Genomic DNA, 15820 nt, shown 5'->3' on the forward strand with positions numbered 1-15820 from the left:
ATAGTTTTGCAACAGTCCTACTATGAACATTATTTCTCAGGATGTTGAACAGTGTTGGTCCTGTGGATGCAACTCCTGACCTTCTTCCCTTGAGACTTTACTCCCTATTGGCATTGGGCTGATGATCAGAAGCCTCTGACCCCAGCCCCTCAAGCACTTGCAGGCCACTCACTAAAATCTCAACAAACCCAGACTTGCTTGGATGCTCTTGGAGCAGGAAATGGGAAGGTGTCTAAAAGGCTTCACAAAAAGGTCAAGTTCAACAGCAGCCACAATTCTCTCCTCATGCCCTGACTGAGTCATTTAGACAGATCAGACACTGAGCTCAGCCAAGCACCATTTCCTCCAGGGAAATCCTCCAAGAGAAGTGGCCTCAGTCCTGTGCACTTCCCACGATTCAAAACCCCAAAGGCCTTGGCTCACCCTCCCATGCTGCCACTCCCATTTGAACTCTACTTCCTCTCACAGGTGACACCAACACCCATGGAATCAACTCAGCTGCAAAAGACCCTTGACACTAAGTCCCAATGGTAAGAAAGGACTCTGAAATACACCACTAAACAATCGTATCTGTAAAACTTTTTGATGCAGAAAATCTAAATTTGAAATAACATCAAGTCTAACCACTCCTTCAGCACTACCAAGGCCACCACTAACTCATGTCCCCAAGTGCAACATCTACAGGCATATTAAATCCCTGCAGGCATGATGACTCCACCACCACCCTGTGCAGTCTGTGCCAGGAATGACAGCCCTGTCCATGAAGGAAACTTCCATGACATCCAACCTAAACATCTCCTGAAGAAACTTGAACTCTAGATTCCTCCTCTCCTATGGTGCAGTGAAATGGAAACAGGTTTCACATCCACTTCATTACCACCTCCATGCAGTTAACAGACATTTGAGGTTAGTATGCATGAAAAACTTTATTGAGACAAAATATTGAAAAAGCAGAAGCCAGCAGTAGGGAACCATTTTGAGGTACAATGAGGGTGACCATTTGCCAAGGTCCTTTGCTTGCAAGAGGTTTGGCCAGAGATCAATGCTTTCCTGCCCCACAGTGGGAGCAGTCCACCAGAGGTGCCCAATGGTCTCTGTCTTGGCAGAAGGGGCTTGACCAGATGGGAGTGGACAGAGCCAAAGGGGTGATGCAGAGCAGGGAGGAGGAAAAGAACAGTAGGCAGATGGGCCATGCTTGAAGGCAGCCCGGTCTGGCCCCTTGGCTTCTGCCTTACTTGGGGCCCTGAGAGCAGGAGCTGGAAGTACTGAGCCTGTTTGATAACCTTGGCCCAGGAGGCATCCTCAATGCCTGCGGTGTGTTCTAGGGAGTGGATGGTTATTGTCAGGAGCAGTGCTGAGGGTCCTTAGAAGTTGTAGTAGCCCTTCCTGCCATAGCAGCCCAGGCCTCCCAGCCCATAGCCATAGCCCAGCCCATTGCCAAATCCACGGCCATAGCCAAAGCCACCAAAGCCACCAAATCCACCAGAGATGGGCTGTCCCTGCACACTGAGTTCAGTGCCCACGGCAGCCCCAGAGGTGGATCCAACAGCAGTGCTCTGGGGGAAGGAGGTCATGATGGGTCCAGGAAAGGTCACCAGCACAGGAGAAGGATCAATGACGACACGGGAATCCTGGCATTGCAGGGCACAGGGCTCGTTGCAGCTGTTGGCCAGCGGGGTGGGTCCGCAGGGACGGCAGAGGTCATAGCAGGCCATGGGTGTGGTGTGGAGGGTTCCTGGAAGAGAGAGGAGGATGAACCAGGGAAGGGTGGTGGAGGTGTGAGGGGCAATGATGCAGGAGGGCGAGGGAGAGTGAGGGAGGCTGTTGTGGGTCTGCGTGGAGGCATGAGGACTGCTGAGGCTGGGGCTGGGAGTGCAGGAAGAAAGGGGTCAGGGGTGCAGGAGCAGGAGAGTAAGGGGCTTGGGACTTACCTGTTTGTTGTCAGGAGCAGGAGGAGAAGGTGTGAGGAGAAGTCTGTGAGGGAGAGAGGCACTGGTCTGGCTTTTATGCTGGTCCTGCAGGGGTGGGACAGCTTTGTTTCATGGCCTTGGGGCATTTAGGAGGCAGCAGTTCTTGCTTGGCCAGCCTGGTGAGTCATGATGTGGGGAGTGTTTTCATTCATTCAATTCTGCAATTCCATATCCTTCCTTTGATGCCATATGCATTTGACCTTGACAGCAACTTTAATTAGGAGTAGGTATTTAGGGGAATTTGATTGTTTGATGTGTGTCCGGGAGGGCTGAATAAACAATCAGAGTCCAGGAGAGGTACAATGTCATCAGTTTTGTCATTCCATGTCACTTGTGTGCTTTAGTTTGTTGGTTCCATGTGAGGACTGGGACTCTGTTCCGTGCCACAGGTTGTCAATCAGTCAGTGTGTTGCACCCAGGAGTGTCAAGGGAGTTCCTGATGCCAATCAGCAATCTCTTGGCAATGTCCTGATTCCTGGGAGTGCTTCCTGATGGACAAATGAGAGCTCATGACCTTTTGTCTTGAATGGGACAAAGTGAGAGGATCTGGAAAAGGAGAGGCTGTTCAGACTGAACTTCTTCCAGTGTTATTGTTCACTAGGATTTCTCAAATTTACACAACATCATACACTGTCATTTAAAGGTTATTCCTTGACTTCATTAATAAATCCAATTAACAAACAACATAGCCGTGTTTGCCGAGGCTGGTATTTGACGCGAATTCTCTTATTCCACATTCAAACCACAGGGTTTCCTATTTTGCAACCTCTCAGTCTTAATATTTTGTTCCTGTTAGCAGAAGCTAATTGGTAGTAATGCATGGTCAGTGAGCTCCTCTTCCCTCCTATGTCGTGGTGCTGGTGATCCATTGTGGAATTCTGTGATTCCACACCTTTTCCTTGAGGCCTTGTCCATCTGACTTTGATGGCAATATTTAAATGCAAGTATTAGAGATGAAAGGCTGGTGTTAATGGCCTTGTCAGGGCGTGCAGAAGATGTGACCAAAGCTTTGGAGAGGTTGGGTGTTATCAGTGAGGTCACTCTTGGTTTGGAGTGGTGCTGTGGTTTCTGGGTGCATTGTGAAGATGTGCCCCAAATTATTCCAGCTCTGTCAGGTTGCTCTGGCTTTGCAGGAGCTCAGCTCGGGAGGGACTGCTCCTTCCATCACATTCCCTCCCTTCCCACCATATTGCCATCTCTCCAGGTGTGTTTATATAGCAGACCTTTCCCATTGGAGATGGGAAAGCAATGCATTGGTTTAGGAAGGCCTCCCATGCTCTCCTAAGTCTTGTGTTGGTTTGCCTGTATTGTCTGTCTCATCTGGACCCACCACGGTCACACTGTGGGGTCCCAGTGCTGGGCTGTGACTGACACAGGGCAAGGAAACTGCTGAAGGATAAGGGCAGCAAGACAGAGCAATTCCTCATCCATTCATTAGTCAACTCTTCAAATTCATGTGTGTGCAATTCAGGGAGAAGGATGTCCTGTGGGACTGTGTTAAAGCCCTGACAGAAATCCAGGCACATGGCACCATTTGCCCTGCACATGGCAACCAAAGCATTAGGGACAGAAGGACCTTGTGGTCCTGGTCAAGCATACAGAGATCATGAGCAGACCATGTATCCTTTGTGATAAAAACATCAGCAGTTACTAGGACAGGATTAGGAGAAGAAATACAAGCAGGTTGAGGGAGCTGAACATCTTGTTCCCCACCACTGGTGGGGCTGCACAGGGCAACAAGGACATGGACTTTGTTGAGCAAGAGCAGTGCAGGGAGACCATGACAGTGATGGGGTATGGAGGATCCTTAATATGAGGTGAAGCTGAGAGAGCTGGGAGTTCCTTCAGGAAGAGGCAAGAATGCAAATGGGATATGTTGTCAATATCTAATGGCATAACCTCAGTGATGATTGCCCAGCTGTCCCAAGCTTTGGTTGCATCTTCTACGTGTCCTGAAAAGCACAATCAGCAACCAGATAATGGTCAAACATTCTAGTAATTAAGGTGTACTGCCACGTTCAGAGGGACATGGCCTCAAGGACAGGACATGGAATTATAGAGTGCATTGACACCCTAGGCTGGGCCAAGCAAGACCTGCTACCTGTAACATGCCTCAAGGCCATGGAACAAGGCTGTCCCGCCCCTCCAGAACCAGCATAAAAGCCAGCCCAGTGCCTCTCTCCCTCACACACTTCTCCTCACGCCTTCACCTCCTGCTTCTGACAACAACCAGGTAAGTCCCAAGCCTCTGACCCTCCTGCTCCTGCACCCCTGGTCCCTCTCTTCCTGCACTCCCAGCCCCAGCCTCAGCAGCCCTCATGCCTCCCCACGGCCCCACAACAGCCTCCACACTCTCTCGCCCTCCTGCATCCCCACCACTCACACCTCCACCACCCTGCCCTGCCTCATCCCTCTCTTCTCCAGGGACCCTCCACACCACACCCATGGCCTCCTACGACCTCTGCCGCCCCTGTGGACCCACCCCGCTGGCCAACAGCTGCAATGAGCCCTGTGCCCTGCAATGCCAGGATTCCCGTGTTGTCATCGACCCTTCTCCCGTCCTGGTGACCTTTCCTGGACCCATCATGACCTCCTTCCCCCAGAACACTGCTGTCGGCTCCACCTCTGGGGCTGCTGTGGGCACTGAACTCAGTGTGCAGGGACAGCCCATCTCTGGTGGATTTGGTGGGTTTGGTGGCTTTGGCTACGGCGGATTTGGCTACGGCCGTGGATTTGGCAATGGGCTGGGCTATGGCTATGGGCTGGGAGGCCTGGGCTGCTATGGCAGAAGGGGTGGCTACAACTCCTAGGGACCTTCAGCACCACTCCTGACACCATCCTCCAGCTTGGGGACTTTGGCAATAGCTCCTGAAAGCAAAGCTCCTCAGCCTCTAGTCGCCCTACTTGCACCTCACAACAGATTATTTACACTTCTTTCCCCAGACTTTTCATTGTTTTCCCTCAATAAACATTTCCTTCACCAAAAGTTACACACCTCCTTATTTTTTTGTTTTCCAATGATCTCGCATCCTCACCCAGCACATTCCACAGCTCAACAGGCGATTTGGGTACATGGAAGAGGGTAACAACACTTTTCCTCACATATATTTCCAATCAACTAAAAATAAATTCTGGCACACAAAGCTGGGGAGGGGACACCATGCAGAGTATGTCACACACCTGTGAATTGCTACACCAACAGCTTGGACACAACAATTCTTTCTTGGGTACAAAACTGGAAAGTCACTTCATGCCAGCCCACACTTGAGAAAAATCTCTTCTCAGCAGGACTCTTGAGCCCTCTCAGCAAACAAGGAACAAAATCATCCACTTGGGCAGGATGTCTGGAGTGGAAAAGCTTAAACTGGACCGTTCAGTGTTGGATCTGCCAGGACAGAGACTCTGTCAGCTCTTCCAATTTCTGACCCTCCTCACAATGAAAAACACTTGTCTTCTTTGCCCATGGAATTCCCTCTGTTTTCACTTGAACCCAAGACCTCTTGTTCTGCATGCGTGCACTGCTGAGAACAGCCAGGCTCTCTTGGATTCTTTCCCTTCCATCAAGGATTTGCACACACTGATGATAGCCCCCCATCAATCCTTGTCTCCTGAGACTCCCAGCTCTCTCAGTTACTCCTGTAGGAAACTTCCTTCAGCCCTTTAGAATCTTTCTAGCCTTGAAATGGTCTTGACTCACTAAATCTGCTTCATTTCCCGTATGGGAAGCCCAGACCTGCTCATGACACCTCATATGGGACCTCACCAGTGCTCAGGAAACAGCAAGAGCTACCTCTCCCTGCTTGGTCATAACAGTTTTCCCAACCTGCCATGGAAACTTGGGGTCCCTTTGTCGCACAATAGTACAGGGTCACCTCTTGTCCATTTCTGCTCAACCACAACAACAATGGCTTTTTCTCAGGAGGAAAAAATTGTTCCAATTGATACCCAGACATTCCTTCCTACCTGGGTGTCGGCATTTGAATTGGGGTCTCAGCCTGGTTCATGCAAAGTCTCATTTATTGAACAGAAAACATCATGTTTTATACTATTACAAACTTAACCGTTCTAAGAACTTGGTTTCCAGGGTTACATGTTTTACTTTCTTAATGTCAGAGATGATTGCTGTCATCATTCCCAATTCCTCCTGCTAATCACCCATGATTAAAGTACAGAGTCTTGGTCTTGCAATCAGCCTCAGCCCTTGCCAGGGGTGATTCACTTTATCTGTCACATTAACTGATGACAAAAGACTTCTGCAGCTGCTGGACTTCGCACCTAACACCCTGCACTCTGACACCTGGGCTCACTCCTTGCAAGAAACATGGCTTGGCAGCGGCCCTTGCTGAACTCCAGCACATGTCTAGCACCACTCAAGTTTTCAGTGTTGGCCCAATGGATCCTACTCCTGTGCTACAGCACTGGAGCCTTACTGCCATCTTGAATTTCAGACACTGACCACAAGCCTCTGGGCCCAGACCTTCAGACCCTTCTCAGGCCACCATGTTGGGCATTGACACAACCTGGACTTGCCTGGCTTGTTGATGATCATGCAATGCTCTCCTCCAACAACATTTGGCAACCTTCAAATCCATTTTCTGACAATCACAAGTAGCCTGAGCCCTTGCCACTCAGTCCAAATCAAGTCCCAAAAGGCCCTGGATGTAAAGACCTTACAATCAAGAAGGACACCAAGACACCCACAGAGCAAATTCAAAGGAAAACATCAGATCTAGTGTCAGAGTTAGCCAGGTGGGGTCAAGGTGGGGAGGGAAGGAATGTGAGGGAAGGGGAACACCTCCAGCACACCTGCAAATCCCAGAGCAGCATGAGAGGGTTGGAAGGGAATGGGTCCCCTTTTCACAGCAGAACCCACAAACCACAGCACACGAGTGCCACAGGCTGACCTCGCTGATGACAACCCCACCTCTCCAAAGTTTTGGTTGTTTACTCATCTCTCCCTGAAACTCAACTTCCATGCAACTCCTCCCAAACACAAACTGGTACTTAAAAGCTGCCATCAAGGTCAGAAGGACAGGGCCTCAAGAGAAGGTCATGTAATCATGGAATTCCATAAACACATACCCACATAATGACAGAGAGGGAAAGGGGAGCATGCTGATCATTAGTTAGTAATTACTGGGCTTTGTTCATGGGGACAAAATATTAAGATTTGCAGGATATAAATCATTACGAAACCTGGTGGCTTGAATGAGGAACAAGGGAATTGACATCACATACCAGCCTGGGAACAAAGGAATCAGCCCCATTTGTTTTTGTTGTTGGATTTCTGAATGAAGCAAGGAATACACTTTAAATGACAGATTAGGTTGTCATCTAAATTTCAGAAATCCAAAAGGACCATAGCACTGCAACAGTATCAGCCTGAACATCCTCCGAATTACCAAATCCTCTTTTGTGATCCCATTAAAGACACAAGGGCACGACCTCACATTCATTCCTCAGGAAGTGCCCCCAGGCACTGGGATCTTTCCAAACTCCTGTAGAGTGACCCCCCCAGGACAACAGCAACTCCCTCGGCATTGCTGGGTGCAACAAAATAACAGATGGACATCCAGTCACACAGAAAAAACGAGCCAACTATTCTCAAGGAACCCACAAACCACAGCACACGCGTCCCACAAAACGACCTCACTGATGACACTGCAGTTTTCCTGGCCTCTGGGTGTTTATTCAGCCTTCCCTGACACACATTGAAACAATCAGATACTCCCAAATACCAACTCATGAAAGCTGCCACCAAGGTCAGATGGACACAGCCTCAAGAGCAGGACATGGAATTGCAGAGTCATAGAAAGGAAAACACTCCCCACATCATGATTCACCAGGCTGGGACAGGTAAGGGTTGCTGCCTTCAAAATGCCCCAAGGCCATGCAACTAGGCTGTCCCACCCCTCCAGCACCAGCATAAAAGCCAGAGCAGTGCCTCTCTCCCTCACACACTTCTCCTCACACCTTCTCCTCCTGCTCCAGCTGACTACCAGGTGAGTCTCAACCCCCTCACCCTCCTGCTCCTGCACCCCTGGCCCCTCTCTTCCTGCACTCCCAGCCCCAGCAGCCCTCATGCCTCCCCACAGACCCACAACCTCCACAACCCCTCAGCCTCCTGCATCCCCACCACTCTCAACTCCACCACCATGCCCTGCCTCACCCCTCTCTCTTCCAGGGACCCTCCACACCACAACCATGGCCTGCAACACCCTCTGCCGCCCCTGCGGACCCACCCCGCTGGCCAACAGCTGCAACGAGCCCTGTGCCCTGCAATGCCAGGATTCCCGTGTGGTTATCCAGCCTTCTCCTGTGCTGGTCACCCTGCCAGGACCCATCATGACCTCCTTCCCCCAGAGCACTGCTGTTGGATCCACCTCCGGGGCTGCTGTGGGCACTGAACTCAGTGTGCAGGGACAGCCCATCTCTGGTGGATTTGGTGGCTTTGGCTACGGTGGTTTTGGCTATGGCCGTGGATTTGGCTATGGGCTGGGAGGCCTGGGCTGCTACGGCGGAAGGGGTGGCTACAACTGCTAAGGACACTCAGCACCACTCCTGACACCAACCATCCACTCCCTGGCACACACCCCAGGCAATGAGGACACCTCTCTGGGCCAAGTCTCTCTAACAGGCTCACCGCTTCCAGCTGCTTCTCTCAGAGCTCCAAGCCAGGCATCAGCCAAGGGGCCAGCCCAGGCTGCCTGCAAACTTGGCCCATCTGTCTTCTGCTCTTCTCCTGCTCCCTGCTGTGCATCACCCCTTTGGCTCTGTCCAGTTCCCTCTGGACAAAACCCCTTCTGCCAAGCCAGAGACCATCAGTCACCATCACCATTGGATTGCTCCCACTGTGGGCCAGCGAGGCCTTGATGATCTGGAAAAACCTCTTGTGAGTGAAGGACCCCAGCTGATGGTCACTCAAATTGTACCTCAGAGCAGCAAACCTCTATTAGCTCCTCATGACTTTTCAATCTTCTAACTCAATAAAATTATCTTTCGCTGCAACCTGACATGTCCGCCTCACCTTCTTTCTGACATGGATGTGCCATCTACACTCAGCACTAATCCCAGATTACACAAGCCATTTGAGGAGGGTGCAAATTGCACCAACACCTCTCTTAGGAATTAGTTCTGCAGTTCCACTACCAGGTAAGACACACTGACACAATTTGTGTGCATCACACAAAAGCATTCAGGTTGCTTAAACACACACCTGGATACAACAATGCAGGTCTATCCTTGCCTCTCACACAAACCCATCATAGGCAATGTGTTAACTTGGGCTGGACACCAGTTGCTCCAGACCCTCATTATCTTCCAGGCCCATCTAGAGATCTGCTCAAGCCGTGTCATGACTTCCTTATTTTCAGACACAGAGCTGAACACACAACTCCACTCTACCCAGTCCAGAGCAGAGCAGCAAAATCCTTCCACTCACCTTCTTTCCACAATGTGGGGATGAGCCCAGGACATGGAAAGTTCCTGGTCAGCACATTCACATGGCTGGGGCATGTCCAGCTGTTTATTCACCAACACCCCAAGTCTTTCTCCCCTGGGTTGTTCTCAATCCACTCATTGTCCACTCTGTGATCATGTTGGGCATGGCTCCAGACCAGGTGCAAGACCTTGCACTTGGCCTTGTTCAGCTTCATGACGCTGACAATATCCCACCTCCCCAAACTGTTCCAGACCCTCTGGATGCTATCCCTTCACACAACCAACCACACCACTCAGCCATTTCTTTTCCTGCTTTTACTCATCATCCCATTCAACCCCAGCAACCAGATCCCTGATAATAATACAAAATTATAAGGGACCCAATAGGACTCTGATGATCACCACTCATCCTTTTCCTCCACACACACATGGAGCCATTGACTCCAAGTCTTTGAGTGAGACCATCCTGACCAATCCTTCTCCACCAAATGGTCCAACCAACAGCTCCACTTCTCTCCAGGTTACAGATGAGCATATTGTCTGGCACAAGAACAAAGGACTTGCACAAGTCTGGCTACAGGATATTCATCTCTCTTCCACTCATGCTGGAACCAATCCCAATTCTTCAGAGCTGCTGCCAAGGTCAGAAAGGCACAACCCCAAGAGCACGATATGGAATTGCAGAGCTATGGGCAGGAAAAGATTCCCAAACTCATGACTCACCGAGCTGGACCAGGCAAGAGTAGCTAACATGAAAAATGCCCCAATGTCATGACCAATGGCTCTCCCAAACCTTCAGCCTTGGATCATCCTCGAGGCCGTGCTCTGGATATTCCCCACCAGAGTCTTGTCTTGCTGATTCCCAGGAGCCCAGAAATTAAGAGAGCACCCCACTATCACCAGAGCAGAGCAGAGCAGAGCAGAGGGACATAATCTCCTGCACCTGCATTGCAGCAACCACAAACACAATGGCTACAGGCTGGGTGCTGAAGGGCATTGAGAGCAGCCCCAAGGAGGAGGACTTGGGGTGTTGGTGGATGAAGAACTGGACATGCCCAGGCCATGAGAACGTGCCTACCAGAAGCCCCACTGTGCCCTGTCCTTAACCCCACTATATGGGCAGCAGGTGAGGAGGGGATTTTGCTCCTCTGCTTCACTCTGGTGAGAATTAAGTTGTGTATTCAAATCTGGGACCTGAAACCAAGGAAGATATGCTGCTGCTCAACCAGAGATGGAGATGGGCGTGGAAGATGAGGAAAGCCTGGAGCAACTGGTGTCCAGCAAAATTGAACAGACCACCCATGAGGGGCTTGTGTCAGAGGCAGGGATATAGCTGAATGAGTGTATCTAGGGCTGCATTTCAACAGCAGAAGGGTTTCTGTGATGCACTGGAAGACCAAAGTGTGCCAGTGGGCAATGGAACAGCAGAAATAATATGTTAGAGAGGTCTTGGTGTGCTTTTTCAGCTATACCCAAGGAATATACAACATGGATTAGTGCTGAGTGACATTGGAAGAATCTTGAAAAAAAAGAATTCCTCTGAGGCTGTGATGCAAGAAAACTTTATTGAGGGAGAAGAATGAAAAGTCACGAGCAGCACATAGATGGGAGCTGGTCTGAGGAGCAGGTAGGGCAACCATCAGCCGAAGATTTTCCTTTCAGGAGTTTTTGCCAGAATGTCAAGACTTTCCTGCCCTGCAGTGGGAGAAACCCCACCTGAGAGGGCCAATCATCTCAGGCTTGAGAGAACGGCACTGGAGTTAGAGAGAAGAGTCCAGAGAGGACTGGATACAGCCAAAGTGGTGATGCAGAGCAGGCAGCAGCAGAAGAGCAGGAGGCAGACGGGCCATGTTTACAGGCAGCCCCGGCTGGCCCCTTGGATGCTGCCTTGCTTGGGGTCCTGAGAGCAGGAGATGGAGGTGCTGAGCGCCTTTGAGAACCTTGGCCCAGAGATGCATCCTCAATGCCCGGGGAGTGTTTCAGGGAGTGGATGGTTGTTGTCAGGAGTCCTTAGCAGAGGGTCCTTAGCAGTTGTAGCCACCCCTTCCACCATAGCAGCCCAGGCCTCCCAGCCCATAGCCAAATCCACGGCCATAGCCAAGGCCATAGCCAAAGCCACCAAATCCACCAGAGATGGGCTGTCCCTGGGCACTGAGCTCACTCCCAACAGCAGCCCCGGAGGTGGATCCGACAGCAGTGCTCTGGGGGAAGGAGGTCATGATGGGTCCTGGCAGGGTGACCAGCACAGGAGAAGGGTTGATGATGACACGGGAATCCTGGCATTGCAGGGCACAGGGCTCGTTGCAGCTGTTGGCCAGCGGGGTGGGTCCACAGGGGCGGCAGAGGGTGTTGCAGGCCATGGGTGTGGTGTGGAGGGTTCCTGGAAGAGAGAGGGGTTAGGCAGGGTAGGGCAGGGTGGGGGTGTGAGGGGTGGTGATGCAGGAGGACCAGGGATTGTTGGGCTGTGGGGAGACATGAGGGCTGCTGAGTCTGGAGCTGGGAGTGCTGGAAGACAAGAGCCAGGGGTGCAGGAGCAGGAGGGTCAGGGGTTTGAGACTCACCTGGTTGTTGTCAGGAGCAGGAGGGGAAGGTGGCAGGAGATGTGTGTGAGGGAGAGAGGCACTGGGCTGCCTTTTATGCTGGTGCTGGAGGGGCGGGACAGCCTTCTCCCATGGCCTTGGGGCATTTTGCAGGCAGCAACTCTTGCTTGGCTCAGCCTAGTGAGTCATGATGTGGGGAGTGCTCTTTCTTACAATTTTGCAGTTTTGTGTCCTCCTCTTGAGGCCATGTCCACCTGAACTTGGCGGCAGCTTTCATGTGCTGGTATTTGGAAGGATTTGATTGTTTGATGTGTTTTGGGAAGGACTAAATAAACAGCCAGTTTGTAGGAGAGCTGCAATTTCTTCAGTTTTGTCATTCTTTGGCGCCCTTGTGCTGTGTTTTGTGGGTGCCTTGTGAAGACTGGGCCCCTCTTCTGTGTCACAGGATGTCCATCAGTGACATTCAGCAACAGTGTTGCTCCTAGGGATGCTCAGAGATCTGCTGATGTCCTGGGCAGGTCACTCTTTGAGAGTTTGGCAAGGGCCTAATGCCTGTGAGCAGCTCCTGATGGAAAAAAGGAGCTCATCCCCTCCTGTCTTGAAGGAGAGTAAGAGAGTGGATCTGGAAAATGTGATGCTGTTCAGGCTGAAGCTGTTCCAGTGTAATGATCCATTTGTATTTCTGAAATTTACATGGCAGTGCACTCTGCCATTTCAAGTGTATTGCTTGACCTCGTTAAGAAATCCAGTAAACAAACAACAAACACATGCCCAATCCCTTTCTCAGGGGATGTGACATCAATTCCCTTATTCCGCATTCAAGCCATAATGTCTCATAACTTATACTCCGTAAATGTTAATATTGTGTTTCTCTGAGCAAGACGTAACAATTACTAACAGACAGTCAGCATAAACCCCTTCCCTCCTCTGTGATGATTCCTGCATGCCTTTCCAAATTTTGTGATTCAAATTCCTTCTCTTGAGGCCGTGTCCATCTGACCTTGATGACAGCTTTACATTCTTTTAATTGCAAGTTTTAGAGACCGAATTCTGCTATTAATGGTTCATGTCAGGGCAGGCTGAAGACGTGACCAAAACTTGGGATAGGTGAGGTGTCATCGGTGAGATCACCCTGCAGCACTGGGTTGAGTGCTTTTTGGGTGTGTTGTGAAGAGCTGCCCCCATTCTCTCTCAGCCCTGACAGGCTGGTCTGGGCTTTGCAGCTGTGGTGGAGGTGTTGCCCCTTCCATCGCATTCCCTCCTTCCTTGCATTTCTCCCATCTGACAAAGCCTGATGTTAAACTCTGGTTTTCAAATTTCTTGTGCTCTGTGATTTTCTTGCTGCCCCTCTTCCCTTGAAAGTTTTGATAGCCAGGGCCTTTAGGGTTTTTCATTGGACTGAGGTGTGAAGCCACTTCTCTGGGCAATGTCTGTTTGTCAGAGAATGAATTTGAATGTTGCCCAGGGTTGTTGGAGGAGAGCATTGCATGATCCCAAGCAACCCATGTAAGTCTGGGTTGTGTCAGTTCCCAGCATGGTGTCCTGAAAAGGGTCTGAAGGGCTGGACCCAGAGGCTTGTGGTCAGCATCCCAAAGTCCAGATGGCAGCAAGGCTCCAGTGCTCTAGCCCAGGAGCTGCAAACACTAGGCCAACACTGAAAACCTGAGTGGTGTTGGACATGTGCTGGAGTTCAGCAATGGCAGCTGCCAGGCCATGTTTCTTGTGGGGAGTCAGCCAAGGGATGGGATAAAATGTCTGGGTATCAACTGGAACAATTGTTTTCTTTTGAGGAAAAGCCTTTGTGGTTTTGGTTAAGAAGAAATGGAGCAGGAGTTGTTCCTGTACCCTTGTAGAAATGTGACCCCAAATATGCAGAGTAGGATTGGGAAAACTGCTAAGACTAAGTGTGGAGAGGTGACTCTTGCTTTCTGCTTAACACTGGTGAGGTCCCATATGAGGTGTCATGTGCAGATCTGGGCTTCCCCTTGGGAAAATGAAGTTGATTTAGTAAATCTAGACCATTCCAGCGCCAGAAAGATTCCTAAGGGGCTGAAGGAACTTTCATGGAGGAGAGGCTGAGAGAGCTGGGATTTCCAGGATACAAGGCTGTAGAGAGAGGTGTCATCAATGTGTGTAAATCCCTGATAGAAGGGACTGAATTAGAGGGAGCTCAGCTGTTCTCAGCAGTGTGGACATGCAATACAAGTGGGCAAGGGTACATGGGAAAACAGATGGAATTGCATGGGCAAAGAAAGAATTTTTCAGTGCGAGGGTGGTCACAGAATGGAATAGTTGGTCAAGAGTGAGCTGGGAGAGCCAACACTGAACTGTCCATGGTGCTGGAAATTCTGCTCTTATTGAGTCCGCTTGAACAAAAGGGAATGAAGCACTTGCACTCCACAGTTCCTGCCCATGTGGAAGCTGTTATGACTGTTTGATCAGAGGGCTTGAGCATCCTGCAGGGAAGAGTTTTGTTAAGTGTGTGCTGGCACAGAGGGACTTTGCCAGAATCATGACCAGGAGAGAATTGTTGTGTCAAAGCATTTGTAGTGTAGACAGTGATAGGCTTATGTCAACTTTTGGAAGGGACTCTCTTTCCCTGCTTCCTGTACCACTGTGTTTCTTACTGGTTAGGACATATTTCCCAGAGAAAAGTGTTGTGCCTCTTTTCTGCTTACTCCAATGGCCTGTTGAGCCCGGGCACTCTGCTGGGTCAGGAAGTGAGACCAGAGGAGTTAAAAAAAAAGAGGAGACAGCTCAGGCTTTGATGCAAGACAATTTTATTGATGCAGAAGAATGAAGAGAGAGGAGAAAGAAGAAGAAGTGATCCGGTGTGAGGGTGAAGTAGTGCAACCATCAGACGAGGTGCTTTTCTTGAAACAGCAGTTGCCAGAGCCTTGTGCTGGTGGTGTCAGGAGTGGTGCTGAGAGCCCTTAGCAGTTGTAGCCACCCCTTCTGCCATAGCAGCCCAGGCCTCCCAGCCCATAGCCACAGCCCAGCCCATAGCCAAAGCCACCGTAGCCAAAGCCACCAAATCCACCAGAGATGGGCTGTCCCTGGGCACTGAGCTCACTCCCAACAGCAGCCCCGGAGGTGGATCCAACAGCAGTGCTCTGGGGGAAGGAGGTCATGATGGGTCCAGGAAAGGTGACCAGCACAGGGGAAGGGTTGATGACCACACGGGAATCCTGGCATTGCAGGGCACAGGGCTCGTTGCAGCTGTTGGCCAGTGGGGTGGGTCCGCAGGGGCGGCAGGCATCGTAGCAGGCCATGGGTGTGGTGTGGAGGGTCCCTGGAAGAGAGGGGGGTAAGGCAGGGCAGGGGTGGTGGCGTTGCAAGTGGTGGTGATGCAGGAGGACGAGGGAGTGTGGAGGCTGTTCTGGGTCTGTAGGGAGGCGTGAGGGCTGCTGAGGCTGGGGCTGGGAGTGCTGGAAGAGAGGGGTCGGACGGGAGGAGCAGGAGGGTTAGGGGCTCGAGACTCACCTGGTTGTTGTCAGGAGCAGGAAGAGAAGGCTTGAGGAGAAGTGTGTGAGGGAGAGGGGCACTGGTCTGGCTTTTATGCTGGTCCTGAAGGGGCGGGACATCTTGGCCCATGGCCTTGGGGCATTTTGCAGGCAACCTGTCTTGCTTGGCCCAGCCTAGTGAATCATGATTTGGGGAGTGTTTTCCTTCCTGAAATTCTGCTGTTGCATGTCCAGCTCTTGAGGCCATGTCCGTCTCACCTTGGTGGTACTTCTTAATTGTGAGTATTAGAGACCAGTGTGTAGTTGCTGATGTTGTGTGTTAGGACACGTAGAAGATTCAACCAAAGTTGAGGAGATCTGAGGTTTCATCCGAGGTCATGCAATGGCATATTCAGATCATGCTACA

The 15820-nt window shown here is 50.8% G+C and overlaps 4 protein-coding genes across 4 annotated transcripts; 1 reads left to right on the forward strand and 3 right to left on the reverse strand.

Annotated features, from left to right (window-relative positions):
- Nucleotides 1-1364: 1364 nt before the first annotated feature.
- LOC146420968 (feather keratin B-4-like) lies at nt 1365-1715 on the reverse strand. Its single transcript, XM_085047837.1, has one exon. The coding sequence runs from the start codon at nt 1713-1715 to the stop codon at nt 1365-1367; it is 351 nt and encodes a 116-aa protein (XP_084903963.1).
- Nucleotides 1716-8174: 6459 nt separating this feature from the next.
- On the forward strand, nt 8175-8564 carry LOC146420969 (feather keratin 2-like). The gene has a single exon (XM_085047846.1). The coding sequence runs from the start codon at nt 8175-8177 to the stop codon at nt 8511-8513; it is 339 nt and encodes a 112-aa protein (XP_084903972.1). The 3' UTR covers nt 8514-8564.
- Nucleotides 8565-11434: 2870 nt separating this feature from the next.
- Nucleotides 11435-11770, reverse strand: LOC146420970 (feather beta keratin-like). Its single transcript, XM_085047842.1, has one exon. The coding sequence runs from the start codon at nt 11768-11770 to the stop codon at nt 11435-11437; it is 336 nt and encodes a 111-aa protein (XP_084903968.1).
- Nucleotides 11771-14732: 2962 nt separating this feature from the next.
- Nucleotides 14733-15228, reverse strand: LOC146420971 (feather beta keratin-like). The gene has a single exon (XM_085047838.1). The coding sequence runs from the start codon at nt 15220-15222 to the stop codon at nt 14884-14886; it is 339 nt and encodes a 112-aa protein (XP_084903964.1). The 5' UTR covers nt 15223-15228; the 3' UTR covers nt 14733-14883.
- Between the last annotated feature and the right edge of the window lie 592 nt (nt 15229-15820).

Source organism: Lichenostomus cassidix, unplaced genomic scaffold (genome assembly GCF_008360975.1).
Source record: "Lichenostomus cassidix isolate B80296 unplaced genomic scaffold, HeHo_3.0 HiC_scaffold_774, whole genome shotgun sequence".
NCBI lineage: Eukaryota > Metazoa > Chordata > Aves > Passeriformes > Meliphagidae > Lichenostomus > Lichenostomus cassidix.